The 27,458-nt window shown below is 39.3% G+C and overlaps 5 protein-coding genes across 9 annotated transcripts; 2 read left to right on the top strand and 3 right to left on the bottom strand.

Moving 5' to 3' along the window:
* Positions 1 to 502: 502 nt before the first annotated feature.
* LOC107192904 (histone-arginine methyltransferase CARMER) lies at positions 503 to 4,811 on the bottom strand. Of its 2 annotated transcripts, none has more exons than XM_015582253.1 (8): positions 4,446 to 4,811; positions 3,708 to 3,848; positions 3,152 to 3,646; positions 2,808 to 3,074; positions 2,505 to 2,727; positions 2,108 to 2,394; positions 1,776 to 1,912; positions 503 to 1,432 (listed from the first exon to the last, which is right to left on the bottom strand). In XM_015582253.1, exons 1-8 carry the CDS (start codon positions 4,576 to 4,578, stop codon positions 1,304 to 1,306), a joined length of 1,812 nt encoding a protein of 603 aa, XP_015437739.1. In that variant the 5' UTR covers positions 4,579 to 4,811; the 3' UTR covers positions 503 to 1,303. The 2 variants fall into 2 exon arrangements, with proteins under 2 accessions (XP_015437739.1, XP_015437740.1); XM_015582254.1 differs by having other exon boundaries at positions 503 to 1,414.
* A 1,593-nt stretch (positions 4,812 to 6,404) lies between these two features.
* On the top strand, positions 6,405 to 12,222 carry LOC107192948 (putative RNA-binding protein Luc7-like 2). 2 transcript variants are annotated; one of them, XM_015582312.1, is made up of 5 exons: positions 6,405 to 6,574; positions 6,745 to 6,839; positions 10,157 to 10,255; positions 10,550 to 11,220; positions 11,781 to 12,222. In XM_015582312.1, the coding sequence occupies exons 1-5, from the start codon at positions 6,514 to 6,516 to the stop codon at positions 11,857 to 11,859; spliced, it is 1,005 nt and encodes a 334-aa protein (XP_015437798.1). In that variant the 5' UTR covers positions 6,405 to 6,513; the 3' UTR covers positions 11,860 to 12,222. The 2 variants fall into 2 exon arrangements, with proteins under 2 accessions (XP_015437798.1, XP_015437799.1); XM_015582313.1 differs by lacking the exons at positions 6,405 to 6,574; positions 6,745 to 6,839 and adding an exon at positions 9,472 to 9,658.
* Positions 12,223 to 12,832: 610 nt separating this feature from the next.
* LOC107192947 (protein pellino) lies at positions 12,833 to 17,167 on the bottom strand. 3 transcript variants are annotated; one of them, XM_015582308.1, is made up of 8 exons: positions 16,773 to 17,167; positions 15,298 to 15,476; positions 14,540 to 14,722; positions 14,233 to 14,479; positions 13,960 to 14,160; positions 13,574 to 13,861; positions 13,162 to 13,493; positions 12,833 to 13,077 (listed from the first exon to the last, which is right to left on the bottom strand). In XM_015582308.1, exons 2-8 carry the CDS (start codon positions 15,330 to 15,332, stop codon positions 12,951 to 12,953), a joined length of 1,413 nt encoding a protein of 470 aa, XP_015437794.1. In that variant the 5' UTR covers positions 15,333 to 15,476; positions 16,773 to 17,167; the 3' UTR covers positions 12,833 to 12,950. The 3 variants fall into 3 exon arrangements, with proteins under 3 accessions (XP_015437794.1, XP_015437796.1, XP_015437797.1); XM_015582310.1 differs by having other exon boundaries at positions 14,233 to 14,464; XM_015582311.1 differs by lacking the exon at positions 15,298 to 15,476.
* Positions 17,168 to 18,192: 1,025 nt separating this feature from the next.
* Positions 18,193 to 21,650, top strand: LOC107192949 (cyclin-dependent kinase 11B). Its single transcript, XM_015582314.1, is given in 9 exon segments — positions 18,193 to 18,316; positions 18,602 to 18,973; positions 19,086 to 19,144; positions 19,147 to 19,672; positions 19,752 to 20,068; positions 20,133 to 20,459; positions 20,528 to 20,792; positions 20,955 to 21,185; positions 21,279 to 21,650. Coding segments are annotated over 9 exon segments (2,484 nt in total). The 5' UTR covers positions 18,193 to 18,224; the 3' UTR covers positions 21,574 to 21,650.
* A 319-nt stretch (positions 21,651 to 21,969) lies between these two features.
* LOC107192937 (pigment-dispersing hormone peptides) lies at positions 21,970 to 22,753 on the bottom strand. The gene is made up of 3 exons (XM_015582293.1): positions 22,720 to 22,753; positions 22,265 to 22,399; positions 21,970 to 22,193 (listed from the first exon to the last, which is right to left on the bottom strand). The coding sequence occupies exons 2-3, from the start codon at positions 22,388 to 22,390 to the stop codon at positions 22,068 to 22,070; spliced, it is 252 nt and encodes an 83-aa protein (XP_015437779.1). The 5' UTR covers positions 22,391 to 22,399; positions 22,720 to 22,753; the 3' UTR covers positions 21,970 to 22,067.
* Positions 22,754 to 27,458: the final 4,705 nt, after the last annotated feature.

Genomic DNA, 27,458 nt, shown 5'->3' with positions numbered 1-27,458 from the left:
AAGATACGTTAAATTTAATTCACCATGGAAATCGAATGTATATATAACAGGCAATGCCACAGAGTGCTCCATTATCATAACTTTCACGAACTATTGCTTTTTGCAGTTTTAGAAATTCATAGGGCGTATCACATAAAATATCGCGATTGGTTGCCTCCGACACTATTAAAAAATAATCTCAATCTTTAATAGTGCTGTAGAAAGCAACGTATACTATTTTGTGTGATACACCCTGTACATTTGGGAACGTCGTACATTATCCTAAAAGTTTTGTGTAAAAATGTTGCTTAAGGTCGAAAAACAACCAAGCCGGTTATAAATTGCATTCAAGCGCATTGAATGAAAGGCAAAAAAAAAAAAAAAATAAAAATCAAAAGAACATGATTGCAATGTAATTTACGCTTCGGTTGCTTTAATCACAGGCTAGGTATAGGACAGACGTAACGTTTTATGGAATCTTGTCTCACACGTCCTAACATAATTGATCGTACAAAAAAAAATCCACGCTGTCGTTACGCCATCTACGATTAAGAACGGTGAAACTGGGAACTACGTCGAACCGAACCACCGCAACTGGTTGGGAAACTTAAAAACTCTACGGATAGCTGTTACTTGAACAGTACAATTAATTTACTACTACTTATTGCGCTCTAAATCGATAATAATAGACGTAGCTCCCAGATCGTCTGATAAAAACAATATATTAAAGATTTGGCCTGTCCTGTACCTACATTATGTTCTCGTCATCCGAGCATCGACATACAAAAATGATGTGGGGACCTCGTGAGATAGTGTCGTATAAGATTCTACGCATGGTAAACTGTATTGTCGTTAAAAAATATCATTTTCTCGGATACATTTGGCAAGCATGCACTTCGCTGGATCATGGAAGATCGAATCTTCGAACGAGCAATTAAATAAGGGGGCGACTGCTATGAAAACGAATTGATGACTACGAGAGGACGGTTCGCACTTTCCTCCAGCGTGCCTCCCAATGTGACTTATTCTTTTTACCGCTCCATCCAAATCCGAATCCGGAAGCAACCAGGACTTTGTTTAAATATGCAAAATCGTTGCTGTAGCTGTTACTCGTATGGCCAATGTTCGAATGAAGACTGACCAGATTGACCGCGTGTAAAATACGAACGGCAGACGAGAGCCGTAATTTGCTTGCTGGAGAACTGAACACCAACTTCCGGCACTGTTTGTCGTTACAGATATCCCCGTTACTGCTGGCGGTGTGCCGGTCGTTCAACTGTTTCGCCGTATAGGAATAGTGGGTGCAAAATGATTTTGCCATTGATCATTGTCGGTACGTTTGAGACGATATGCCGTTACCAGGTGTCACGTAATCCCCGATCATCAAGCTCGGATTCACTGGATAATGTGAAGTATTGCCAAGGACCAGCGATTGCTGGAAAGTAACACCAAGCTGTAGCGCGAAAGACACGCAGGCAGGCGTACACTTTAGTATCCTTTCGCACATTATTATACGAATGTTTAGCGAGCTATTATGCAAAGACGTTCACGCGCAGAGTACAGGTAGACTTTGTGAACAGAGGGGTGCACACTGATAGACAGTCGATCTGAATAATTGTCCATCCCGCCGTGATTGCACCACAGACGCTAACCTGCTTCTATTATCAACTCGAAGCTATACTTAAGAAGCATTTTTCTCACCCGTGGCAGTATGGACAAGTATTATTTTTTTAAGCTGCTGTACAACTTGGGGAGTAGCTCGCTGAAAATCTATACCGAGTTCGTCACACACTTACCGTAGCGGGAGATGTGAACATGTTCGGAGTGATTCCACCACCTATTAATTGCGCTGCTTGCGTACTCGTCGCTGTACCACCTACCCGTCCCCGTCCAGTGCTCGAAATTGAACCGGGATGAATATTTGGTTGGCCACCTGTGGAAAATACACGTACATAGTAAGTTGATGCAGAAACGTACATGCATACACGAAGAATAGATCATTAAATAAATTAGTTATCCATATGGGGGATATCGTGTATATTCCTGGAAGGAAAAGTTAGATATTAAATACAGGAATATTACTCGTATATGCGATTGCCCTTATTAGCTATTGAATTGACGTTCTCACCTATTGCAAGTAAATTGCTGGAATTTACTGCCCCTGTTGCATCCATTGAAACTTCTCCTAGACCATTCACTGACATTCCATTAACCATGTTAACTGCTTGTCTAGCACCCTGTGCATCTAAAGTTGTCCAATAGGATTCACTAGGCGAAGTGTTATTTAAACCCGGGGGAGGTTGAGCCGCCGCGCCAGTGTATCTGAAGTACGGATTCTTCAAATCCAAAGTATTACTACTGCTTTCCATGTTCGTTCCTTCAAGTTTCAAATCTATTGTCACATCGTATGATTGTCTGTAATTGAAAATTTTTTCTTTCGTTTTTTTTTTGTTTTTTCAAAACTACAATAATCGGCATACATTCTTTCAAATCCAAAAATGACTTTTATGATTTTGCAATTTCACCTTTTGTTCGCTATAAGAATGACCTTTCCAGATAACAGTTGACCACTTTTACAAAATAAAGGATTCTCTAAGAGACAACGCACTTGATACCAGTGTGTAAGAGGTTCTGTAGGTGCCGTACTTAACCAAACCTGTTGCGTCGACCCAATAAATGCAACATCGAACCAAAATGCAAGCCCGTGACACGTGCCACTTTCTAATATGTGAAAATCGACATCGATTTCTGCGAAATATACAGATTAAGGTTCAATATCTGTGTTGCTGGAAAACGTTAATATATTAAACAGTTGTACAAATTTTCACCTATTTTATGTAAATCAGTCTCATTAGCTGTTTGGAAGTCTACTATATGTCTGACAGATTTAGCCATACAAATTCTTATATCAAAGGTATCAACAATTGGTTGCCTAAAATACTCTTTAATCGCGTTATTCCTCATTGCCGAGAGATCGACGCCATGGAAACACGTTTGATACCAAAAGTTAGCTTTATTAAACTGCTCCATATAAAGGTTCTCGTCGGAAAACGGTGCAATGTGAAGATCACCGCGTGAAGGAAACATTCTTCCACCTGTATTTGAACCATTTAAGTAATATTACTACAGCAAGAGGAAGAAATTAAACACAATGTAATTTTTAGATGTTTACCTGGAACTAACCACTTCTTGGCATGTAGGTAAGTTTCAAGCATTCTTTCATTGTATAACATGTAACCCATGGGTTCACTAACTATACAGTCTACTAGTTCAGGTAAATCGATTTCTTCTATTTTACCAGCTATGACGATAATTTTATCCGATAAGTTATTTGCAGCAACAAGCAGCTCCGCATGATTTGCCATATTACTTGCTTCTACTGCATATACTTTTTTTGCACCTGCTTGAACTGCGAAAAATGATAATATTCCAGAACCTGCACCTACATCTAACACTACTTTGTCTTTGAAATCTGACAGATTTCCCAGAATTGCGCGCTGGTATGTACTAGTTCTAATGTAATCTTGCATCATATTCTGCTGCTGTGAAAGATATCCATAAAACTGAAAGTACTGCATTGCCGAAGATTCTTCTGTCCTCTCATTAAATGCAGATATACCTTTGCCATTTTTAAGTTTCAGTATTTGTGAATGGAAGTTACGAAAATCTGTAGGATGAATATCTCTTGTTAATAGCCTACAGTTATGAAATTATTTTAATCAACTTACCCGTTTCATTGCCAAATGATATAAGTAAACTATCTGTGTCTAATGTGAATACATAACTTCGCGATGATACTCTAGAGCATTCGGTACTGGGAGTTATTGGAAACTCCAACAATGATGTCTTATCCCTCCCATTTGGATCCCCTATTACAACAGACAGAAACTAATGAACTAGAATTCTATATAATACCCAGTTTATAAACAATTGAAACTTAATTCCAACATATTACAGCTGCTTTCTATAAACTTTCGAAAAAATTGGTTAATTTCGCGTTAATAACAAAGAGGTAATAGTTTTTCATTAATACTTCGATAAAAATCGAACTTAACAAAGCATTGGTCGTGTCTTTTGGAAAATAGTAGCGAAAACTGTTCACAGTACAGAATCTCAATCAAAAAATTAATTTTAACTAAAATCCGCCCTGTTACGAAATGAAAACATAAGATCGTTGGATACGTGTATCTAACAAAAAAATCATCCTTCAAACGCATGAAATAAATCATCAGAAATCAGTTCGTTGTAAATAAGGGAGACCATATATACTCGTTCCTTTCAACTGTTTCTGTACTTAAAAGGGAAAATATTAAAAACTAATTTCCAACAATTAAATGATAGAAACATACACTGAGGATTTTAACAAAGAAAGCCCGCAAACGATATCCACCGAGTGTGGTTATGTTATCCATTCCGGAACGGTGCTGACGCGATTTGCAAATGATGATTTATCAGTAAATCTGTACCTGCGAGGAATTCAGCACTAAGTCCTTGCGGATCATAGTTGATATTGAGCGTAACCGGCTTATTGTATTTCGGTGTTGACTGTCCATTATTTGACAAAGTCGATACTGTCACCGCGCGAAACACTTTCGCCATTTTTAGACACCGCGTGCGTATTGTACGCTGCAGTTCCACGATCGGTTCCCTGGCGCTTCACTCTTATTGCTACAATTATTTCCCAAGGAATTGTTAGGCAAAAAAAAGAATATAGATTATCGGTCCCTTCGAATGCAATTCACACAATGGGTACCAAGGGAAACACAGTTGAAATTGCAATTTTTCACGTTCGCACACCGTACCATCGACTAACCACCCCCGGCGCGTATTCACGCGTATTACACACGCGCACTCGGGTCACTAGTGTATTGAATATATACCTAATTTAACTCCCTAGATTCGCATACACCCGAAAAACCATTCCAGGCCGTATTTATGTTACAGTGCCTTGGAAAAATTCGTGTTATTGATAAGCTGCATAATTTCGATCAATTTCTCTGAATGATACTATATTATAATTGGTTCGTGTACATTTCTATATTATTTGAGGACAATATTAGTACCTAGACATTATTTCTATTCCGATTAATTGGTATTACAACTTTTATGTGACTACCAAATCTAGTAACATTGCGAATTCAGAGATACTGTTTATTTTGACGATTACTTTAAATCGCCTTATCTTACTATTCAGTGCATTTGATGCTGAACATGAATTTTGTGTTGTTTTCCTAATGATATCCTAAAGATAGCCATTTGTGAGACTCAGAATTTTTTTATACATCATTGTAACATATAACATTAACGCTAAAAAATTGGAAATTACTTGTACATTGTACAAGCAGGAAAAGAAAGCTCTTTCATCTCCGAAGATCTGAAGAGAACTGAGGAATTATCAGCGCGCGCTCGTATTTATGATGCGCGGACAGGTGCGCGAAGTTGGGATAGTGCGATCTGCGCGTAGAGGTGCGTGAAAGTTGTGTAGGATGCGAGCGCGCCAGAAATTATTTTTTCTTAAATTCATTATTTCTAACAATGTAATTGTTATAATAATTACTTCCCTGGGGAATATTGTTAAAAATTCTGCCAACTGTTTCATAATGCAAATAGTTATTAATTATAACCAACAGAAATCGAAATATAGAGTGATATGTGAGATGTGGATATTGTAATGAATTTTTACAAGTGAATAATTTTAATTTTATTAGTAATGATTAAACAGCAACTCTGTCTTAATATTTATGAGGAATTTTTAATATTATAGTTATTACATGGATGTGTGTACTACAGTTTAGTATGAGAATTCGTAAAGTTTATAGAATCTATAGGGCAATCAAAAAGACTTTAGCGCTATCAAAATGCATAATTATTGATCGGATTAATTAAAAAAAATGGAATAACTGCCTTTCTCCCACCTTAATTTCATTACTACCGTACATGCGTAAATAAGTGTACATGGTCTTGAATATTAATTCACACAATTTATGTGGTTTTTTATATTATTTATTACTGCGTCATACGTCACCGAACATCTCGACATCCTACAGAGCTCCTATTTCGAATGTGACTCATCAGCATTAGTGTTTTCTCCGTAAAGATGCATGACACCTAGTGACAAAAACAGTCGTACTACCAACTTTCAAGCTGTTTTTCGTATCGCATAAACGTTTCTTAATGACGGTCGAATTATTTGTTTTAAGCATTATTTATAATAATATGTGTAGGAAAATTTAATGTTCTTATAATTCTCTCAATGATAATTAAAATATAATCTTCCTGGTAATAAGGCAACCAATAAGAAACAAGTTTTGACTGTGGGCTTGAGATCTGCACCGTCATTGGTTGCAACAGTACTCAGCTTGAAAGTATTCTATGTTTTCTTGAACGAACTGTGCACACACCGCCAGTGCCTGACGATACTCTGATCGATAAATACGAGTTGGGTAATAACTCGGAGTTCGAAGCTGGCAGCGTGGCTGATTGCGCTCCCCCACTTTTGACAGTGCATTGGAAATATTGAACTTTCACGGAAAAATGACGGCTCACGATCAAATGCGAGCTATGCTTGACCAACTAATGGGCACAGGACGGAATGGTACGTATTATTAGTTCACCAGGAATGATAGAATATTCTTCGTACTGGCATTATTTACAGCCGTTGTGAAATCTCTCATGAAAATACAAGATGGTCGCCTATACCTTCACCAATCATGTATTATATCCAATTAGGTGGTATTGTTATTAACGTGTATTATGCATTTTCAGGTGAGAATAACAAATTTCAAGTGAAGTACTCCGATCCAAAGGTCTGCAAGAGCTTTTTGTTGGCGTGCTGTCCGCATGAAATCTTATCGTCGACGGTGAGTGCAGTTCGAAATTACCACGTATTAAAATATCAATGATACACCATTGGCACTAATGCGCTATCGTAGAGCATTTTGTATATCGTTTTTTTTTCTCGCGTTAATGCAGAAACAATTGGATACTGGTATATTTAGTTTTTGCATCGAATCTTTTTATTATTATTTTTGTACTTTCTCCTTTGGCTGTCTGCGGTGGCACCATTCAAGCATTACAATTTGATTGGTAAAGTTATTTGTATTCCTTTTAAGTTATTTTATGGACTGTGGAATTATTATATTTTGTTAAAAGTAACGTCTTAAATAGTTAATTTTCGAATTACCCAAGATGTTATGCATAGTGCTTTTTCTCATCAGTGCCAATTGGTCAGATCAATTTTGATAGATCATATTAGAAATTAGCTAAGAATAATATATCAGAACAGTGTTACTTAAAGTGCAACACGAGGCGGCATATTATGATAGCAGACAGAAATTCCCTAGACTCTCCTGAAGGAGGAAGAAAGGGGAATGATAATATAAACTAAAAGACTTGTTCTATATGTTCACAGATTAGTTCGTTTTGGAGAGCTTGTAGTATTCAATTACAGACCATAGCTTCAAAAAGATTTTATGAGTAGATATGCACACAGACATTAGTACTAGTGTTTATTGAAAAATTGTTAGTTTTGGTGTAACAATATTAGCAGTAGCTTTCACGCATTCGAGACCAATGTATTATTACAAGACTATTTCTAGCCACCATCAATTTTTATGTACAGTTTATATGTGACCCACATGCTGAGTCGTTGGTCAAACTAGTGAACTGTTGCATGACTCATATGTTGGGTCATCGGTCTCGAATATGTTAAGCAATATCAGCCTGTGAAATTATGCTACTTCGTTCTTATACGATACTTGGAAATATGTTGTAATTTACACTAATCTCATAGTAATGGCCCTGTACGATTACGAAAGAATAATACTCGCAGGAAATCATAAATCTGATAACCGTATGGTTTTAGTAGAAATCTTCTATTCAAATGACAGTACATACATCACTCACGTTGATACTGCTTCGCTAGTACTTCTAGTTTATCCGGTATTAATGCACAACATTCAGATTAAAGTAAACAGTACTAAAGAAAGTTTATCGTATTATCACAGTGAATTTCGATACGAGGATTAAATTCCTAATAAAAGAGTTACACGATATTAGATCAACTTTTAGAGAGTATATGTACCTCTTGTAATTAGCAAGCACCCTTTCGCATTTCTCACCTAGGTTTCCACAGTAAAATTGACACCGCCTAAATTCAAAATAAAAACAAAACGAAGTATGTTGAGAAAGATTAATTTAAAAAAGGAGAATATTAAAGCAAATAAATGAATAGAGAGGGAGAGAGAGAAAAAAAAAGAACAAAAATACTTCTGGCAAATACTCGCGAGAATGACCGATACACAGGTTCACTAATGTCAATGTACCTACAGTTCTATTTCCAGAGTCTCTGGAAAAAAGCAATTCCAATCTGATCCATTGTACAATATTGTTGCGAGTATTGTCCGCTCATATGTCGTGTTGTACTTGTCGCTCTCACACGCGCGTTACTGTAAGTACTGAAAAAAGCGAAGAGGACGTACGTATTACAATTCTACAATTTGATTACCTTAACATAATTCAAGTACACTAGGTGTTTATTCGATTGAGATAAAGGCGGACGGTCACCTCAGCCCCTCTACCGGTAACCACGGTGGCGAGGCTGAGTGCCGAATAGTAATTCCGAGACCCTGAATGGCCTGTTTAAGTTGGTGAGTAGCGTCATTGCTGATTCATTGACGACGGTATCTCTTATTTGTCACTTCTTACTAATAATGCCGTTTACGGCAGGTAGAAATGAAGTTTACATATGAAACGTATCTGTGAAAAAAAAATGTATTCATCCTCGGGAGATGTAACGGGTACAGGAAATGAAGCAGTGATCTGTAAGTAAAGACAATGCGAATTGCCAAGAAACGTCGACGGAGGAAACGTGTTCCCGCGGTTCGAGTCTCGGAATTTTAAACGCGCTGCCGATCGATTTTATCGACGGACCTCTGGTTCCGTTTATTCGTCGAATCCATCCATATATTATGAAATTTTTCGATCGATCGTTTACGAGTTCTGGTATAATTGTTCACGAATTTGAGAAACGATCGTTCGAGATTTCGTCGTATATTGGTGGCTTCGACAAAACAGGATGTATGTGAAGCTCGTTCTGCTTCCTCTTTCGGTAATTCCGGTTGAAATGTTCAATACTAGGGAGATCCCTGTAGAGGCGTGTGTTGTTGCTATGAAAAGTAGAGGGGGAATCCTTGCACGGATTTCCTAGAACGCTATATTTTATTGAAAAATGTAAGAAAAGCGCTCGACCACCGGGTGACAGGAGAACCGTTAGTATTCAAATTATTTTGGCAATTTGCAAAACGACAAAATATCAGAAAACGTGAAAAGTGATACATGAAACTGACAGAGAGAGAGAGGGAGAGCGAGAGAAAGAGAGAGTGAAAGCGAGAAAATGAGGGAGAAAGAAGGGACGGTATTTAGGCGGAATTGTACAGCGTACCAGTTCTGTTAGAAAAAATCCCTTCAACATTGGATGTACGTATTGAATTCGTTTTTCTAAATCGTCTAAATAGAATTGATTCACTTGGGGCAGCTCGTGCCCTACATAAAATAGTATAATAAACTATTAGGCTGTAAGTTGTTTCATAGACATTGAACATATGAACTTAAGGTGTGTGCTGATTGTAGCTTCATTGCCATCGCATTGTCGTGTCAGGCGGAGAGGTGTTACCACTCTGTAAGTGAACATAACAAAATATTTATCTGTAAAATTGCCTATTTACTTTGTCCAAATAATAAAAAAAAAAAAAAAAAAAAAAAAAAAAAAAAAAAAACAAAAAAAAAACGGAATGAGACATGTCGGGTCGATACATGCATCTGTACAATACGCGTGTATAGAAATATATGTAACCACGCTATATTTCTATATACATTGTCTCTAGCGCCTACCGAAAGAGCGACCGTTTCTACCGTTCTTGTGTATAAACAATAGCATATTTAGATACTTTTCTGGGCAATATCAAGGTTTCTATCTTCTGTCCATTGTTGCATAATCTTTCGATTGTTTATGTAATTATCGAGTATCGATTAAGTTTCCTATTATATAAATCCAGCGAGAATTAAGAAAACAATAAGATTCCATAGACCAAGTTGGGAGGGATTACGTGAATAAACGAAATAAGGCTTCGAATAATAGAATAAATGAAATCTAATCGTAACGATTTGTAAATCGCAGCGCATGGACCTGGGAGAATGCCCCCAGATTCACGACTTGGCCCTACGGGCCGACTACGAGGCTGCGCAAAAGAAGAAGGACCACTTTTATGACATCGATGTAAGTATTGGTATATTTTCGGTAGAAAATGTTGTAGGTCCCTGATATAGGACACTCGTGCGGCAATTTGGAACAAATTTTTCCTTAGCAAAACTGTCTTCCGTGGCTTTGTTAACGAGATATTAACGAAAAACCCCGACCAATCTGATGTCGGGCTGTGAAAGCCTCAAATCTCTGATTGTTTCAAATCGCCGTACAAGTGTCCCATTTCCGGGTCCTCCAACATTTCTGTTACACCCTGTATAATCAATACCCTCTGAGAGAACGGTGTTTTGCTATTTATTGTTTTTCCAGGCCATGGAACATTTGCAGAATTTTATTGCCGACTGCGATCGTCGTACAGAACAGGCGAAACAACGATTGGCCGAGACTCAGGAAGAGCTCAGTGCCGAGGTAGCGGCGAAGGCGAACAACGTGCATGTTCTCGCGGAAGAGATTGGTAAGAAGCTGGCCAAGGCCGAGCAACTTGGGGAAGAGGGTTTCGTGGAGGAATCCATGAAACTGATGGGTGAGATAGACGAGTTGCGAAAGAAGAAGAACGAGGCCGAGCAGGAGTATCGTAACAGTATGCCAGCATCCAGTTACCAGCAACAAAAGTTGAGAGTGTGCGAGGTCTGCAGCGCTTATCTTGGGATTCACGATAATGACAGACGATTGGCGGATCATTTCGGTGGGAAGCTTCATTTGGGTTTCATCAAGATCCGCGAAAAATTGGCGGAACTTCAGAAAACCGTGGAGGAGAGGCGCAAAGAGAAACGGGAGTCGTTGCTGGATAGACGTAGAGATCGGGACCGGGACGATCGTGATCGGGATCGCGACAGATCAGATCGACGTGGCGGAGGAGGATTGGGTTACAGAGAAAAGGAACGTGACCGTGATCGCGACAGAGACCGCGATCGTGACCGTGAACGTCGCGACCGGGAAAGGAGAAAGTCACGATCACGAAGCCGCAGTCGTGGAAAAAGGTTGGTCGATGTTCACGAAGGGATGGTTCATCCGTGATAATATGTTCACTAGAGATGGCGTTCAAAATCACTAACGCCGAATCACGATCACGGTCGTGAATGAAGTTAAATTGACTGCGATTTTTTTTATTTTTGGGTGAATTTGCTCACTGCTATCGTAAGTCCTTGATCTTTAAACAGAAAAACGTATTCAATATGATTTCATGATGAATTATATTACTAATGTGTGTTTTTAAAATTCAATAGAAAAAAACAAGAAATTCTAAAAGAATGATTTGCTAGGTAACATGTAGATTATAATTTATAATCATTAATTTATTCATTTTTCTTCGTTGTTTCTAATTATTCCTTCACTTTATGCGTTATAACTCGAATTTTTGTTTCGATGTTTGTAAAGAACTGTTAGGATTCTCCACCAATCAGAAACGATCACGAATCACTGAAAAATCACCGTGATTGGGAACGAACGTGATTCACAAGTAGCAGTTCACGCCATCTCTAGTATTCACACGTTCCGTGATATTGAACAATAATTATTCTCGCTTGAATATTTGTTTCAGATCGAAGCGTTCACGCAGCAGTAGTCGAAACCGTCGATCTCGTTCACGCCGTAGTGGATCTAACGATCGGAAAAGATAAAATCAGTTGACATTAATATAATTATGCTCAATCATTTTCTTCATATTAAAATCCACGTGCTTACTTGTGCACATTTAACATGTAAAGAAAAAACAAAAAAAAAAACACCTAAAAATCGCGCTCGCCGAGCAACATATAACTTTTATTCTCAGTTTCCTTTCTCTTTTTCTGAAATCGATATTATTTCTCGAAGTGAACACAGATTTGTACATTATCAGCCGTAATTTATCAAGGAGAAAGAAACACCACCAATATTCCGAGATATCTTTATGTAAAACTAAGCACATTCCTGTTAACATAAGAACAGGATTGAATTTACCTAGATATTAATATGCTAAATATACTTATTCTATTTGATCTTGATACAACAATATACTTTTAAAGCTAGTTACTATTTCGTGTACATAAGAATAGATTCACATGTAATTCCACGTAAATTTGAGGATGTTGCATATTTATAATTTGATTATTTCTTATGTGATTATTATATGAGCATAAAAATGAGGATATGTTGGAAAATATATACGTTTAAGTAATTCTTGTTGATACCACATATTATTATGCATACATGTATTAGTTTTGAACAATTAAAAAACAAGAAACCGTAACGGATACAAGTCTTTGAATGGAACACTTTTTTTTTTATTTAAAAAAGTAATAGGTACGAAATTAACGGCTACGAATCATTAGAAAATAAATACAAATAATATTAACAATAGTTTTCTTACTAATTTACACAAAACGACGAACAGACTTGAATGACGATATAAATTAAAATTGCTCCTTTTTGGAAATGTACATTTTCAACTTAAACTAATGCGACAGTGCAATTAATAAGGTAATACATGTGAATAATACTGTATAAGAAGGAATATTTATTTCAAGGGCCATTTACTTCGTAATCACTATGGAGCTATTTGTACATACAAAATTTCGCTTAAATTTATATCAAGAAAGAGAAACAGAACTTTGTTTATATACTTGTATTAAGATTATTTACATTTTATTAATTTTAATAATCCTTGCACTTTATAAGAAGTTAATAATGTCTACACATACTCACGATCGGTTACGTACACGGTAAACGAACCTCAATCTACATTATCTTGGAAAATCAGTTTCACGTATCCCGGTGTTCCTTCAAGGGGGACCGCGCAAAATGGACAAATTGCAATATAACCATTAGTCCCATGCGGTATCGCGACTTTTTCCCAATACCTGTGATAAAAGAACAGAAAAAGAATAGCCAATTTTCACATAGTCTGACCTGTAAGTAATGTCACGCGAAACGTATATACTGACTTGACAGTTTTCTCCGTAGCCATATGTCCACAAGGCCTAAATGCATAAGTAGGTGGGCCACAATCGACATAAAACGCGGGTTCTATTCCCATAGAAAGTTTGACTACCGAACCAGCTACTAAACACATTGGGCATCTTCTCGTCGCTTTATCCTTCTCTTGACCCCAGTCGTGGTGGCCTTGTACATGTCCACACTTCAAGTAAACGTACGGTTGTTGCTGTGCAGAATCGGCAGCTGCTTTACGTGGTATGACTAATGTATTCAAACCGACTGGACATTGCGGTCTCCCCGCGTTTATAGCGTCAACCAACTCCTCCAAGTCGTGTTTTGTCTATAAGAACCGTACGCGATAATATTGTCATAAGTTATTTCAGAAAAAAAGCTCGAAGATAACAAGCGTTTTATATTTACCGGTGACTTAGCAAGACCTTCAGCCGATCTCCAAAGCAACGTAGCACCGCACAGGTCAATCAACGTTCCGTCTTGTAAGATATTACTTTCATCTTCCACAACGTTCCCTTTTTGTTGGGCGCTTCGACTTTCCCTTAACGAAAACACACCACCACCCACGCTGACTTCCCTCCAGAAACCGCACTGAGCCTCGCCACCGCAAAACTGACCTCGCGGATGCATTATCAACACGCCATTCGTCGTGAGGCCGTCGATCTCACGGTTCTCTTGCCACTTGGTTGCTTTTTCCTGCAAACAATTAATATATTATAAATATATATATTATTTTTCAATCTGAACAATATCAATAGATGAACGTATATTGAAGGCAGTAAGAAGAAACCAACCCCTAAGAAGATATTCCTTGAACTGTCAAACCCTGCTGCATATATTCTTGCGATTCTGTGATCCGACCGATCAGCTAGAATTCGACAAGCAAACCTGCTAATTGTGCTCTGAGCGACGCGTCCTTCGTTCGATCCGTCGTTCCCACCTGCGCACGTGTCCATAACGACGAAGTCGATTGGAGATTCGGAGGAACGTCCGACCTACAATTTATAAACGAAGAAACACATTAATACACTCGAACAGTTTGAAAGACAATTAAGTTCAGTGCTCACCTGAAACATATCAGTCCCGTCATCTTCAGTATATTCCACGATCACGGCTTGCGTTCGTGACAATGTGTATGAAATCGAATGTTGCTTCGTATTAAGGATAGCTTGCGAACTGTGAGGTGTTTTGACGATATAGTGTTTACTTCGCTTCACGCCGTTCGGTACAGGCCTCTTAAATAGAACGAACTTACTCCTACGTCTTCCTCGATCGCCCGGTGGCAGGAATCCATTGTATCTGCAGATTGCGTTTCTGTGGATTAGCAATCATACCGATACGTGTTGAAATACATTGGCAGACCTACACTCTTACCCAAGAATAACTAGTTCTCCATATTTTATTAGCTGTTTTGGTTTCTCATGGCGATAACTATGGGACCTATGAGGATTAGCATGTGTATGACTATGGTTATGTTTACTGCGTGGACTATGAGGGGCACCGACTGTTTCGCCTTCTTCCACAAGTAATGGACTTTCACTGCTACCACCGTCAGATCTGAAAAAGAAACGTATATGTACTAATATAAAGTAATCCTGTCTAATATTGGTACATGTATATCATAATTAGCATTACTGAGTATCTCTTATCTAAATATTTACTGTACAGAAGTACTACTGTACAGAATTATCAGAATGGACAGATTTTTACACAAATACTTTTATATAGTGGAAGTATCTAGATTTACATTTTTTCAATCCATGGATTATTTCATGTGTATTTATTCGTACATACCCTGTGATATAGCTACATCTATGTAAATTTTCCTGCATACTCTAACTAAAAAGGTGGATGTCAGTAACACGGTTCTTGTAAGTCAGAAAGTATCGTTATCATACGATCGTGTATAAGAAATAACGAACTAGTCTCTGTAATTCGTGTAGTAGATAAGGTAGATGTATTAAATTAAATGAAACAATGTCCACGGTGTATATTCTACGGATGTGCAGTTTTTTTTTTGTTTTTTTTCAACAAAATGCTTCAAGTATGTAATACATAATGCTAAGCCATCCATCTATGTAGATTTCTATGGTTCTGGCCTATAGTATGTAATACATAAACCTGTTACTTACCGCGAGGGGCATGGTATACGTTTAGTTACTGGCATCCTCCTTTGAGCAAAATTTACAGATTACTACTTCCACTGTACTTCAAATGATACTCATAAGGACAGACAGTGTTAAGTATCTTCGCGCGGCCGAGCAAATGCGAGCGAGTGCAACGCGGGTAGCTGCGAATTGGTAATTACAATCTGTAATAAGAAACATTCAGTGTAACGATCATCTCTAAACATGTATTGATGTGTTCCTATTTTATGTATCTAGATGAAGAGAAGGAAAGCATACAAGTTTGATCATTATTGTCGGTTTAAGTTGGGCTTATTAATCTATTATTTATAGGCAATGCATGACAAGTTTATTTTTAAATGTTCCTATATGAATACCATCTTGTATTTTGATATTATTTCATGGATAACTGTCTGTTCCTATCATATGGCTAGAATTGTAGTCTCCTTAATATACTTTTTTTCTGTAATATTAGAAGCATTACAGGTGGACATATTCAGTAGATAAGAATTAATGAACATAAATATATTAATTTTTAGAAACATGTACAATATACAGCTGATTCATTATCTTATCCAGGCAATCATTCTTATCAAAATATTGCAACAATTGATCATATCGTGGTCTACAAGGTAGAGATTACTCCAAAAATAACTACACGCAAAGAGTAATGCATGCAAAATCCTTTTGTCCACATTCACTTGGATGATTATGCTCTCCATTTCAATAGGAATCAACTTTCTATGTTACAGAAATCTAAATACTTCCAACTTATTTACCATCACAAAAGTTTGTCCTTTTTTGAATAGAATGACATATTTTTTAGTCTGTTACTATGTATTGTCAATTCATCAATGACATTTCTTTATTACAAAAAAGACATTCATTAGAAACAAGTTAAAAAAAAATTACACTTTTATGAATTAGTTTACAAAAATTGTAATCCAATAAAAGTGTTTTAATTCATTGAGGGTTCTATCAGGTTTCAAATAAAATAAATACCTCATTGGACTTTAATAAACATTTTACTATGCTCAGTTTTAGACAATTCTGCATGCTACAAATGCACAAAATCATTAGTTTAATTACAATATATTTTATACATTATGTAACAAGTTAATATGTATTGATGGTACAAAACCCTGTATATACATGAAAAGAAAAATTGATTAAATAGTTCACTATACTCGAAGAAAACAAAGAATATATTCGGCTAGAAATTTTGGAGTATGACCGTTTAATTTGATGAAATGCATGTAATTGTATATAATACACGTACACACGCATACACATATGCGCAAACAAACCACACGTATACGCGTCATATATTGTTGATCAGTGAACCAAAAATGAGCGGAAAAATGACCGGCTCGATGGAAAAAATTTGTCAACCGATACGAGCCGGAGAGAATATCATGGATGAGTCGCGATGCACAGGCAACGTTAATTAACCTAGGTACTGAGAAACGACAACTATTTACCGTATCACCATGCTGAGACTCTGCGTTCGAAAACGGTATCGCTGCACGTTCGGGACACGCGACAACAGCCACCCGTTTTGATCGTCGATCACCAGCTAACGGTGTATAAAAATCATTTGTCCACTCTGTGGTGCCTTAATTTAATTTTCCATTTCTGAATTACACTGTTACTAGGTTCGGACGATGTTCCACCAGTATCGCGGTGACGATCCTATTATTCATGTTCGCGACGCGCACCGGGAACGCGGCAGCTATCGAACGAATAAAGAAAATCAAACCGCCGCGAAAAAGATTCCAGTACAAAACTCTCCCAACTAAACGAAACACCGATTTATTCCATCGATAATCGCTTGACGCACTGATTATTTGTGTGTGTCCCCTCGCATAAACTCACATATAAACTATACGTATCGAGACGATCATGGGTAAACGGTATACCAGAGAGCAGAACTTCTATAGTAACCGATGTTACAGAACGAAGTCGTTGTGCTGCTGTCTTTGAACTCTAGAACTAGATGGCTATTGATTCTCGCAAGTTCAGTTTTTACCGATAATTCCCGTCGTATAATCGAGGATAATATGTAGTTCGAAATATGTATAGTCAAATATTGTATAGCAAAAGTAACACGGAATAAGGACAAACTTCCATTTCGGTTTGTGACTTTGATTGTTTGAACTAACCATTAATCTGTATTTGTGTCAGTAATTAAATCGTTGACCAGATTTGCACGTTATTTTAGGCAATAACTTAACATTTATCGATGGTTATAGTTAAGCATCGTAGATATCGAATTAACGGATTCTAATATGGAGGCGCCGAATAGAGAAATCATTCCTTGTAAACTGGCCAAATAAAAATATGACGAATAGGAAATCGGTAGGAAATGTTAGGAACTTCCATTACAGAAAGGTGTAGATTTTTTAATAATTTATACATATTTCTAATAACATTAATACATATAAAATGCTGGTTGATTGAAGAACAAAATGTGTAAAAATGTCTTGAATCTAATTCCATTGTGATTGATTCTTGCTGAGCGGGAAAACATCTTCCGCATGCGCATGCATATTAGATATAGGATGCGCTGCTGTCGTATCTTTTACGGGTGACTCCATATTACTGCCATATACATATACCACCATATAGCATATACCTAGCGGACCTAGCGTATTGAATGATGTGAGTGATACGTGATGTGTAAAGCTAATTATCTTGTTTGTATCCTCGTGGATCAGAGATCGACGATGTGTATATGTGCGTGAATTAAACGAATTTATACATAAAAACTCGGTATTGCGAGTATTGTAATTACAGTCTCTGAAATCGGTTTGATTCGTGAGGTATAATTTCTTTTCCTGAGCGTAACGAATGTTTGTGCTTTCCTCTCTGTTCTTTGATCACTATTATGTAGGGAGGTGTGTTTGTTAGAAGTGAATAGATTTACTTGTAACATGTCAGAAAACAGGCTTGACATGGATATTGATAATCAAAGTGAAGACGGAGAGATAAAGATAAGTCCTTCCAAGGACATGGATGATTTTAGGTAAATAATACTACGTGATTATCATTCTTAACCTTAGTTTTTAATGCTAAACCACGAAAATGTTACGTGGCTTGCGTCTGCATATACGTATACGCAGTATGCAAGAGTGCTAACAACCCCGTCATTCTATTCTGTTATTCTGTCGTTTCTAAATCTTATATTTGTAATATATAAAAAAAGCAATTTCTTTCTAGTATATAAACAGACTCGCGACTCATTTACTAATTAGCTGTAACTTGTTCTGTGCGTAATCATTACTGATTTTGAGAACAGTGTTGTTTGAAGTTTTTCAGAAGAGGATGGTGGGGATACTGCCGATTCATTGGATATAAAGCCACCACAAGCTGTTGTTCGTCATCATAAATCTAATTCATCCAGAAGGAGAGAGAAGCATGGGGAAAGAAGAGATCGCAGGGAGGAGAAAGAACGAAAGTCAAGGCATCATGATCGCGGGGAGGATAGACATAGAGACAAACATAGACACCGTAGACACGGCTTGGATATCTTAGAGAGATCAGATCGTTCGGACGGCTCCAAAAGAGATAGAGAGAGAATGGAGAGGCTCGAGAGGTTAGAAGGTCATAGAGAGAGAGAATCAAGACACGATAGGAAAGAGAGGAGTACTGGTGATCGTGTTTTAGAAGATTTGAGAGAAAGGTATACAACATGCTATACATTCTAGAAAACATTTGCCTTTATTCTGTACTGTATTGTAAAGAAAAACGAAATCGACCGATCGGGTACTGGACCTAAAGCATTTAATTTACAGATTACTGGATAAGAGGAGAGAGAGGCGAGAAGATTCTAGGGATATACGAGATTACAAAGCATTATCCGTACTATGGTGGATGAAGTTAGGGAGCGTCGGGAAATCCGGATGGAGGAGCACAGACACATAAGGGTAATGGAAGAACAGTATTCCGAGACTGAGCTTATGGAGCGGACTGAAAGAACCGAGAAGCGTCACAAGAGATCTCACAAGCATGATCGACTTCGCGACAGGGACAGAGAGAAGGCCGAACGGGAGAAAGAGCACAGGGAGAAACAGTTGCGCGAAGCGATGGAAATAGTTACCGATGAACCCGATGAAATGGAGATCGATGAGATGCCGATGCAGCCTAAGGACCCCAAGGAAATGACCGAGCAAGAGCTCAGAAAAGAACGACTCTTGGAAGCCGATAGAGAAATGGCCAGAAGGAAGGAAGTCTCTAGAATAGAATTGGAGGCTCGACGAATGAAGAGAGGCGAGAAACGACCTCTGAGTCCTGATAACAATCAGGATCCTTCTGTTGTTGAGTTATCGGATGAAAGCGCAAGCCCTATTCAGTCGGACGAAGTTCGTTCGAAATCAGTGGAGTGAGAATTGATTTCACGTATTACTTTTAGGTAAATTAAAATTTCAGACGGTGCCGATTAATCGATCGTTGATTTACAGGTCCAGACATTCGTCCGACGGTCAAAGAAGTATACGCGAGAGGTCATCCGACAGACATTCCTCTGATTCATCAGAGTCTAGTAGCGAGGATGACGAGGAATCGAACGATTCGAATAAGGGTTCCAACGCTGATTCCAATGACGGCTCTGATTACAATAATCCGAGTCCATTGTCCGTCGATCGGTTAGCTAAATCCGATCATTCCGGCGGAGAATCGCCTGGCCATGTCGACTCAAACGGCGCACCCAAGAACGTAGAGGAAGAGGAGAAGAAAGAGGAGGAGCCAGAATTGCCCCCCTACTTACCAGCTATTCAAGGTAGTTATGTGATTAGTTATCGGTGCGGTTTTCTGCAGTCTGCAACGAATCCACTGCATTACAGGTTGCCGAAGCGTAGAAGAATTTCAGTGTCTGAATCGTATCGAAGAGGGTACGTATGGCGTGGTGTACAGGGCTCGAGATAAACGTACGGATGAAATCGTTGCCCTGAAGCGACTGAAGATGGAAAAGGAGAAAGAAGGATTTCCAATCACCAGTCTCAGAGAGATAAATACTCTGTTGAAGGCACAACATCCAAATATAGTAACGGTTCGTGAAATAGTTGTCGGTAGTAATATGGATAAAATATTTATTGTAATGGACTATGTGGAGCATGATCTGAAGTCGTTGATGGAAACGATGAAGCAGAAGAAACAGGTGTTCATACCAGGTTCGTTCGATTGAATAATTTGGTAGGAAACACAGCGCAGCAGTTTCAAAGAATACTTCTATTTTCAGGGGAAATCAAGTGTCTTATGCAGCAATTGTTAAGGGCTGTCGCGCACTTGCACGACAATTGGATTCTCCACCGCGATCTGAAAACGTCGAATTTGTTACTCAGTCATCGCGGCATCTTGAAGGTTGGTGATTTTGGTTTAGCACGAGAATACGGTTCACCTCTGAGACAATATACTCCGATTGTTGTAACACTTTGGTACAGAGCTCCTGAATTGCTTCTGAGCGGGAAAGAATATAGTACTCCTGTTGATATGTGGTCTGTAGGGTAAGTAAACAGAAATGAAATTAACCGTTTGCACTTGGAATTTCTAATTTTCCATACATTTTGTCCCTTCGGAAGGTACAGTCGAGTGCAAGGGGTTAAACAATATCACCGCTTTTATTTTAATGTTAACGGTATAGGTACAACAGTGACACCTTTTTCCAGATGTATCTTTGCAGAGTTACTTAGAATGGAAGCACTGTTTCCAGGTAAATCCGAGATCGATCAATTAAATAGGATATTCAAGGAATTAGGTACACCGAACGACCGGATATGGCCGGGATACAGTAAACTGCCGATGGTTCAGAAAATTCCATTCGCTCATTATCCCGTGAACAATTTGAGGCAACGTTTCAACTTATCCTTGTCCGATTTGGGTATCGAAATGTTGAACAAGTACGTGTCTTTCGTCGTTTACAATGAGTTCGATTGAAAACAACGATGTGTTGGCGCTGTAGCTTTTTTCTAAAAAAAAAAATATACTCGCAGGTTTCTCACGTACGACCCTCAGCAACGAATAACATCGGAGGACGCGTTGAAACACGGCTATTTCACGGAAGCTCCTCTACCGATCGATCCGCAAATGTTTCCCACGTGGCCGGCGAAATCGGAACTCGGTGTTCGGACGGCGAACGCTTCCCCCAAGCCACCGAGTGGTGGTAAAGAGTACAAACAATTGGGCGACGGCGACGACGCAGATTTAAGTAATTCTGGTTTCCATATGGGTCTCACGGAAGGTGGAAGACAGCCGCACGTCGGCGGTGGTTTCCACTTAAAGTTTTAACTGTCCACGGCGAGTTCTACGAGTGAATCGAAGGGAGACTAACTTTGTGCTTTTCTACTATAAATAAATTTTGTACAGAAATTTTGAAACACTTGGAGTTTCACGTTTCAATGATAATATTAAACGAAATTGTGATCCAAGAAACGAAAGGTTGTATGACAATTTTAATTCATTTTGGTTCATTGGTGCGCATCGAATCGTATTCTTTTAGGCATCGTGGCATTGGATGCAGAAACTATTGGAAGTACAGAGCTCTTAACGTTATTCGAATGCTTTTTGTCGTCAGATTGAATGGTTGGGTGGTCGAAGAAAGGCACAGCCATGGCGTACACGTTTACATTTATTGAATTAATCACCTTACAAGTTTCAGAGAATCTTTTTCAAATGTACAAGAGAAAGAAAGTGTAGTTCCGTTGAGATTGATTTTCATGAACTATATCTAATGCTATTATGATCGTAAATTGCCGTTTCCGATATGGTTCATCTGAGAATTTTTATTTTCCAGCGTTGTTCATATTTTTCGGTAGGCCTAACAGTGAGTTGATGAGCTCGGAATTGCGTTTAGGATGGTAAAGTCGTTGCGGTAACAGCAGAAGTCTAGCCAACTGCAGTTCCCCGTCCTGCAAGTGTAATTGAACAAAGATATTATTTCACTAAAAAATTCATCGACATTTCATAATCATTTGTTTACCAGTCCTCTGCCATACGGAATGTTCAAGCCCAGAAGATTCTTCTCCGAGTCCTCGATCGTACAGAACGCCTCGTTTACGATCCCCAACATCACAATCAGAATGATCATGCGCTTCATTGAAACCATACCTTGATCCTAAAAGAACCAAAAACAATAGCCACCACATGTGTATACCAGACGCGAGGAATTCGAGCTTGTTGTAAGAAAAGCTAAGGTATAGAAACGTTCTTCGACGAATTCTTCTATATTATCATTTATACTTTCCATTATTCTGTCAAATATATATGTAACAGGGTTAGTCGAAAGAAAGTTTGAAATTGTAAAAAATAGTAAATATGTCATTGTTACATACGGACATAATGTGATTATTAAGTATAGCATTTTCTAAGAGTTATAATTAATTTTATCACCACGTTTCGCACTTTTACACTGTTCCCAGCTCGAACTATAGTTACCTGTTGCTCTCGGCCGAACAATTACCCGCGAATGGTTACTGTTGGGTGTGCAAACTCGATGTGCCCTAACGGCTCCAAGATACGATACTTTTATATGCAGCCGTTGGTGCTCGTGGGGGTTGAAATCTGCCCGCGACAGATGTATCTGCTCGCGACAGTGCCTTCCCTTCAAGGAGATACCGAAGAAGTGTCCTCGTTTTTTCTTTCCCTTTTTAAATTACGTAAACCAAGGGAGTCTTTCGATGAGTATCCAGATTATATTTCCTTCCTTCCGCCATTTATAAATAATCCAATGATGACGTTGCAATATAACGTTGCGTTCTACAATTTCAGAATCCAGGGGATCGACGAGTTTTCGACCAGGTAAAAAGCATTGGTCATCCTGTCCATTGGACCGCTTTCATCTTTGCTGTCTTTCTCTTTTGTCCGTTCACTGATCCCTCGGAGGTTCTCAGATTCCCATCTTTAATTGCGTCGTTATATATACGAAATCACGGATTTTATTGCTCCCTGGACATCCCAGATATCGTATATCGCAACAACTTGCGTCGCCCGTGGCTTTTCGACTAAACGAAATTTTCTATGCAGGTGACGGAATCTGACGTTTGGTAACATGGAAGATTTAAGAAAATGAGGAGTACATAGTCAGACAGCCAAATTTTGTCCAATGCCTGTTGTAAAGTTATGGCTACAAGTTTCATGCAAGATCTCCTGTAAATATCTTGCACGCAAAGTGGCTTGCGCAAACCTTGTTCCGGTTTTGCCCTCAATTTAACACAGGTTATATTGCAAGACTTTCTGCCAATTTGCTTTACAAAGTCAAATGTGGAAACAGATGGCTATGGTTTTTTAGACAACTTTTATCATTTATTGCTGGCAATTTGCTCGAAACTTGTGTACAACAGGTTATCAGGGGTAATATAGAGAAACGAGCAATAAGAATGGGTTGATTAATATCGTTTATTATCAAGGTTGTCGTTGTACAGGCTTATCGACACACCATTCTCGGGGCATCTAGGCGTTAAAACACGTCTGGAGGGTAGATCAGTGTTGCGTGAAAGACGATGTTGAACTGTACGTTCGTGCAATCGCTTACGACTATGTATAGTATAGTGCACGCGAGTACGGAGCGTTATCTGGGTAAACGATACGCCGCCTCTTCGGCTAATGATGCGGATAACCGCGGGACAAATTCAATTTATTCGCGCATTTACGCGTCAGGGAGGGTACGAGGCGGCTCGGCGGCCTCTCAGCTGTTCGAGTTTACGATTGCTTGGGTCGTTCGTTAGCCGTTTTGCACGTAAACGATGCTATGTAGTCGCGAGATTCCTGTTTTGGGTAACGAACCGCCGCGACAAAGATTCTTAACTCTTTTCTTAAGCCATTTCTTAACTCTTATCCGTTCGAGAGATCCGGATGAGGGTTGACTAATCAAGCCTAGCACAAAATCGCTTCCACCATCGAAACCGAGAAATGGATATATTTCGTTAAGTTTATATACTCTCGACAAATCAGAACGGAAAAAATACACATGTATGTACAGTAAATCTTCGATGAGTGAAGGCTTATCGACACTGACAAGCAAAGGTCCCTGACTTTGAATTCCGAAGTCAATGATATTTCTTTCAACTGCACATAGCCATTAGTTTATGAAATATTTAATGTTCAATGAATCCGGTGATGTTCGGTAACGCGGTCCGGCCAGCATGGACACACTACACGCTCGATAATTAAGGGAATTGTATTTATTCATGAGACGCCCACGGATAGAGGAGATGGAGTACGATATGTAAACGGCCCGAAGATCGCTGCCGATATCCTTCGTGAATGCGTGCGCCTGGGAGCAAAGTAGCAAACGTCGCGGGACCGGTGTCGGAGACACGAGCGGGATGAAATAAAAGAGAAAGAAGGTAGGAAGGTTAGAGCCGCGTGTCGCCCGCGCGATAATCGAAATCTCTCCCAGGGTGCCCTGGGGACGGGTCACTAACCAGCGACCAGAAAAGTGGCCCCGAGTCTGGTCCCGTGTCCTTGGGGTCTCCGATCTCTCTCTCTTTTCATCGAGAGTCCCTTCGGAACTGGGATTCGCGGGGACACCTGGGTGTCGATCATTTTGTATCGGTCTGTCATGTCGACACCCGGATCAAGTACTTTTATTTATACACAGACGAGGTATAGGAGTACAGTAAATCCTCGATAAGTGTTCGAATGCTCCTCGACATTGAGAAGAATCCTCAGGTCCCAGATAGCACACGACGTCTAATGACGGCTTAAAGGCGCGTTAGACCTAAAATAGCCGTAAAATGAACGTCTTTAAGGCGTCGTGTGCTATCTGGGATGTAGCACTGATTTTTAAATTTGGTTTAGTATAGCTTGGATTCTGAAACCAATGGTATCTGTTTCAGCCGCATATGGTCATTGGTTTATGAAATATTTAATGTTCTGTGGTGAGGACCATTCGAACACTCATCGAGAATTTACAGTAGATCTTATGGCAGTTGGCCCACCTACTAAACTGTAGTACCGACACCTTAAAAAGACTGATTTTAGCGACCTCTGTGTTATGAGAACTGTGAATCTGCGGTGGATAGTGACACTAAAATGGAAATGGAGGGACGACGCTTCAGAAAAGTTAGCCGAAAATATACATTGGATGAAATGTCTACTCCTATACCTCGTCTGTGCTTTATGTAAAACGTTACTCGGTTCAATCTTGTTCCTCGTCGTTACAAAGCGGACAAACATATTGGCCGACGCTTATCGAGCATCTTTTCCTCTTAGCTCTCTCTACTCGGTTTAAACGAGGCACGACGATCGGTTACACTCTCGGGGCGCGCCGTTAATTTATGGATGACGTAATTAAACATACAAAAATACACTTTCTACGTTCGAGTATCGTAATTTTAATTGACGAATGGTACACGGCGCCGTGGTTCTCGCAAGGATCCGATGACACGCTCGCCAAGGTGTCGTATAAATCAACGTGGCCCCCCACTAAGAACAACACATCCGAACGAAAAATCGAGAATTTCGCCCGGCCGAATTATCTTATGGCCCCTTTCGTGTTAATAGCTTTCTCGTGTATGGACCCGTTGTTAAGTATCTAACGATGATCTAAGGCTTAGGACAGGACACGCGAAGACGGATTGTGTCGTAACACGGGGTCGGAGGGTCAAGGCGTCTCGCGAGACACTCTGAGAGCTTCTAAATGAGCTTTTGCGCACGAGGATGAGTTCCATAGGATCCAAATCATTCTGGAGGACTACGAACGGAAGTGTACGTATCGTACACCCAAGAGCAAATTCGGCTTCCTCTACGGGAAAAAGCAATGTAGGGGTTAGGGCCTTGATAAATTTATTTCAAATATTGAAATAAATGTTAAATCCAATGTTAATTTCGCCGAATTTTCAATAACTCCGTGACCAAGTGATAGGAGGTCTTTTCCTTACATTAGTTTTTCCCTTAACGGAAGCAGAGTTTGTTCGTGAGGGTACGTATTGTACCAAACTCGGCTTCCACTACGGAAAAAAGTGGCGTAGCAGAAAAGTCTTCTACCATTTAGTAAACTTATCTCAAGTACTGAAATAAAGTAAATTTATTCAAGGTATTGAAATAAATTTTAAGTAGAATATTAATTTTGGCATAAATTTCAGCAATTCCAAATACCAACAGATAGAAGCATGCTAGGAGGCCCTATCCCTACGGCACTTTTTTCCTTAGCGGAAGGCAAATTTGCTCGTGAGGGTATACATTGATTACAGTTCCAGCGATCGAGTCCAACAAAAAATTCCGAAGCCCGTTGAACCGAGTGACAAAAGGAACAAGGTGTCGTAGTCTCCGTTCGTATATCATCTAGCCGTGGCAACATATATATGAAAAACTTAATTATGCATTCCGTTTAGAGTTATTAAAACGCTTTAACGGGTTCTACGTACGAAGGAACACGCACACAACGAGAACGGCTTGTACCCGAAATATTTGGACTGCCCCGGATGCCAATGAACTTCAAAGACCGTGTCCTCACTCGTTAATCCGTTCCATCGAGGGGGCCCTGTCGAAACGAACTGGATCTCTCTCCCGCTCGGACCAATTCGGAGAACGAACAAGAGAAAAAACAATTAATCGCGTTTCAGATTTGAATACCTGCCGAGAACAGTCTAACATCCTGTCGCCGACCGAAATTCCGTCCCTTTCTCCATCTCCCACTTTGTCTCTTCTGTGTCTCGAGGGAAGAGAGAATGGTTTTCCATTTTTTTTTACAAGGTAAAAGAACCGGAGCCCAATTCCCTTATAATCTCTACCGTTCAGCGTAAACGCTCCTCCATTTTTTCTCTCCCGTCTTCTTCTCCGTTTTCTTTTCTTTGCAACGTTGAAAACAAGTCGATGGAATCGACCGTTCGCCAAGTTCAAGGCGAAATATCACCGGCATTCCCTAAAGTGCCTTATTTTTAGGAATCCACGGGTTCCTGGATCCTCTTCTACCTGGACACTAAGAATCGATTCGAGATGGGGAATCTTTCAATGGGACGAGTCTCTTCATCCGACTACCCGTGCGCCTCTCCTCTTTTTCTTCTGCTGGGCTGTAAATCTTGCCAAAGAAGAAGGGGTTTTTGCACACACACACCCCTTCCTCCGCCCCGTGTTTGTTGGAAACGTAGGCCCCCCCCTGGACGATTTTTTTTCCATGCCGACGTCGTCGTTCGAACGAAACAACGCCCCCGGGAATATTGTCAACGATTACC

The sequence above is a fragment of the Dufourea novaeangliae genome, unplaced genomic scaffold, assembly GCF_001272555.1.
Source record: "Dufourea novaeangliae isolate 0120121106 unplaced genomic scaffold, ASM127255v1 scaffold439, whole genome shotgun sequence".
NCBI lineage: Eukaryota > Metazoa > Arthropoda > Insecta > Hymenoptera > Halictidae > Dufourea > Dufourea novaeangliae.
Note: the sequence above shows the minus strand (reverse complement) of the source record. Positions and strands in the feature narration are given on the sequence as shown.

Coding starts and splice junctions, on each gene's coding strand:
- LOC107192948 (XM_015582312.1), top strand. CDS start 6,514: ATGACGGCTCACGATCAAATGCGAGCTATGCTTGACCAACTAATGGGC. Junction 6,575..6,744: donor AATGGGCACAGGACGGAATG/GTACGTATTATT, acceptor ATGCATTTTCAG/GTGAGAATAACAAATTTCAA. Junction 6,840..10,156: donor ATGAAATCTTATCGTCGACG/GTGAGTGCAGTT, acceptor TGTAAATCGCAG/CGCATGGACCTGGGAGAATG.
- LOC107192947 (XM_015582308.1), bottom strand. CDS start 15,332: ATGCCAGTAACTAAACGTATACCATGCCCCTCGCG. Junction 14,723..15,297: donor CGTATACCATGCCCCTCGCG/GTAAGTAACAGG, acceptor TTTCTTTTTCAG/ATCTGACGGTGGTAGCAGTG. Junction 14,161..14,232: donor ACGGGACTGATATGTTTCAG/GTGAGCACTGAA, acceptor TATAAATTGTAG/GTCGGACGTTCCTCCGAATC.
- LOC107192904 (XM_015582253.1), bottom strand. CDS start 4,578: ATGGCGAAAGTGTTTCGCGCGGTGACAGTATCGACTTTGTCAAATAAT. Junction 2,728..2,807: donor GACTGATTTACATAAAATAG/GTGAAAATTTGT, acceptor TATATTTCGCAG/AAATCGATGTCGATTTTCAC. Junction 1,913..2,107: donor CAGCAATTTACTTGCAATAG/GTGAGAACGTCA, acceptor TATTTTCCACAG/GTGGCCAACCAAATATTCAT.
- LOC107192937 (XM_015582293.1), bottom strand. CDS start 22,390: ATGGTTTCAATGAAGCGCATGATCATTCTGATTGTGATGTTGGGGATC. Junction 22,194..22,264: donor TTCCGTATGGCAGAGGACTG/GTAAACAAATGA, acceptor TTACACTTGCAG/GACGGGGAACTGCAGTTGGC.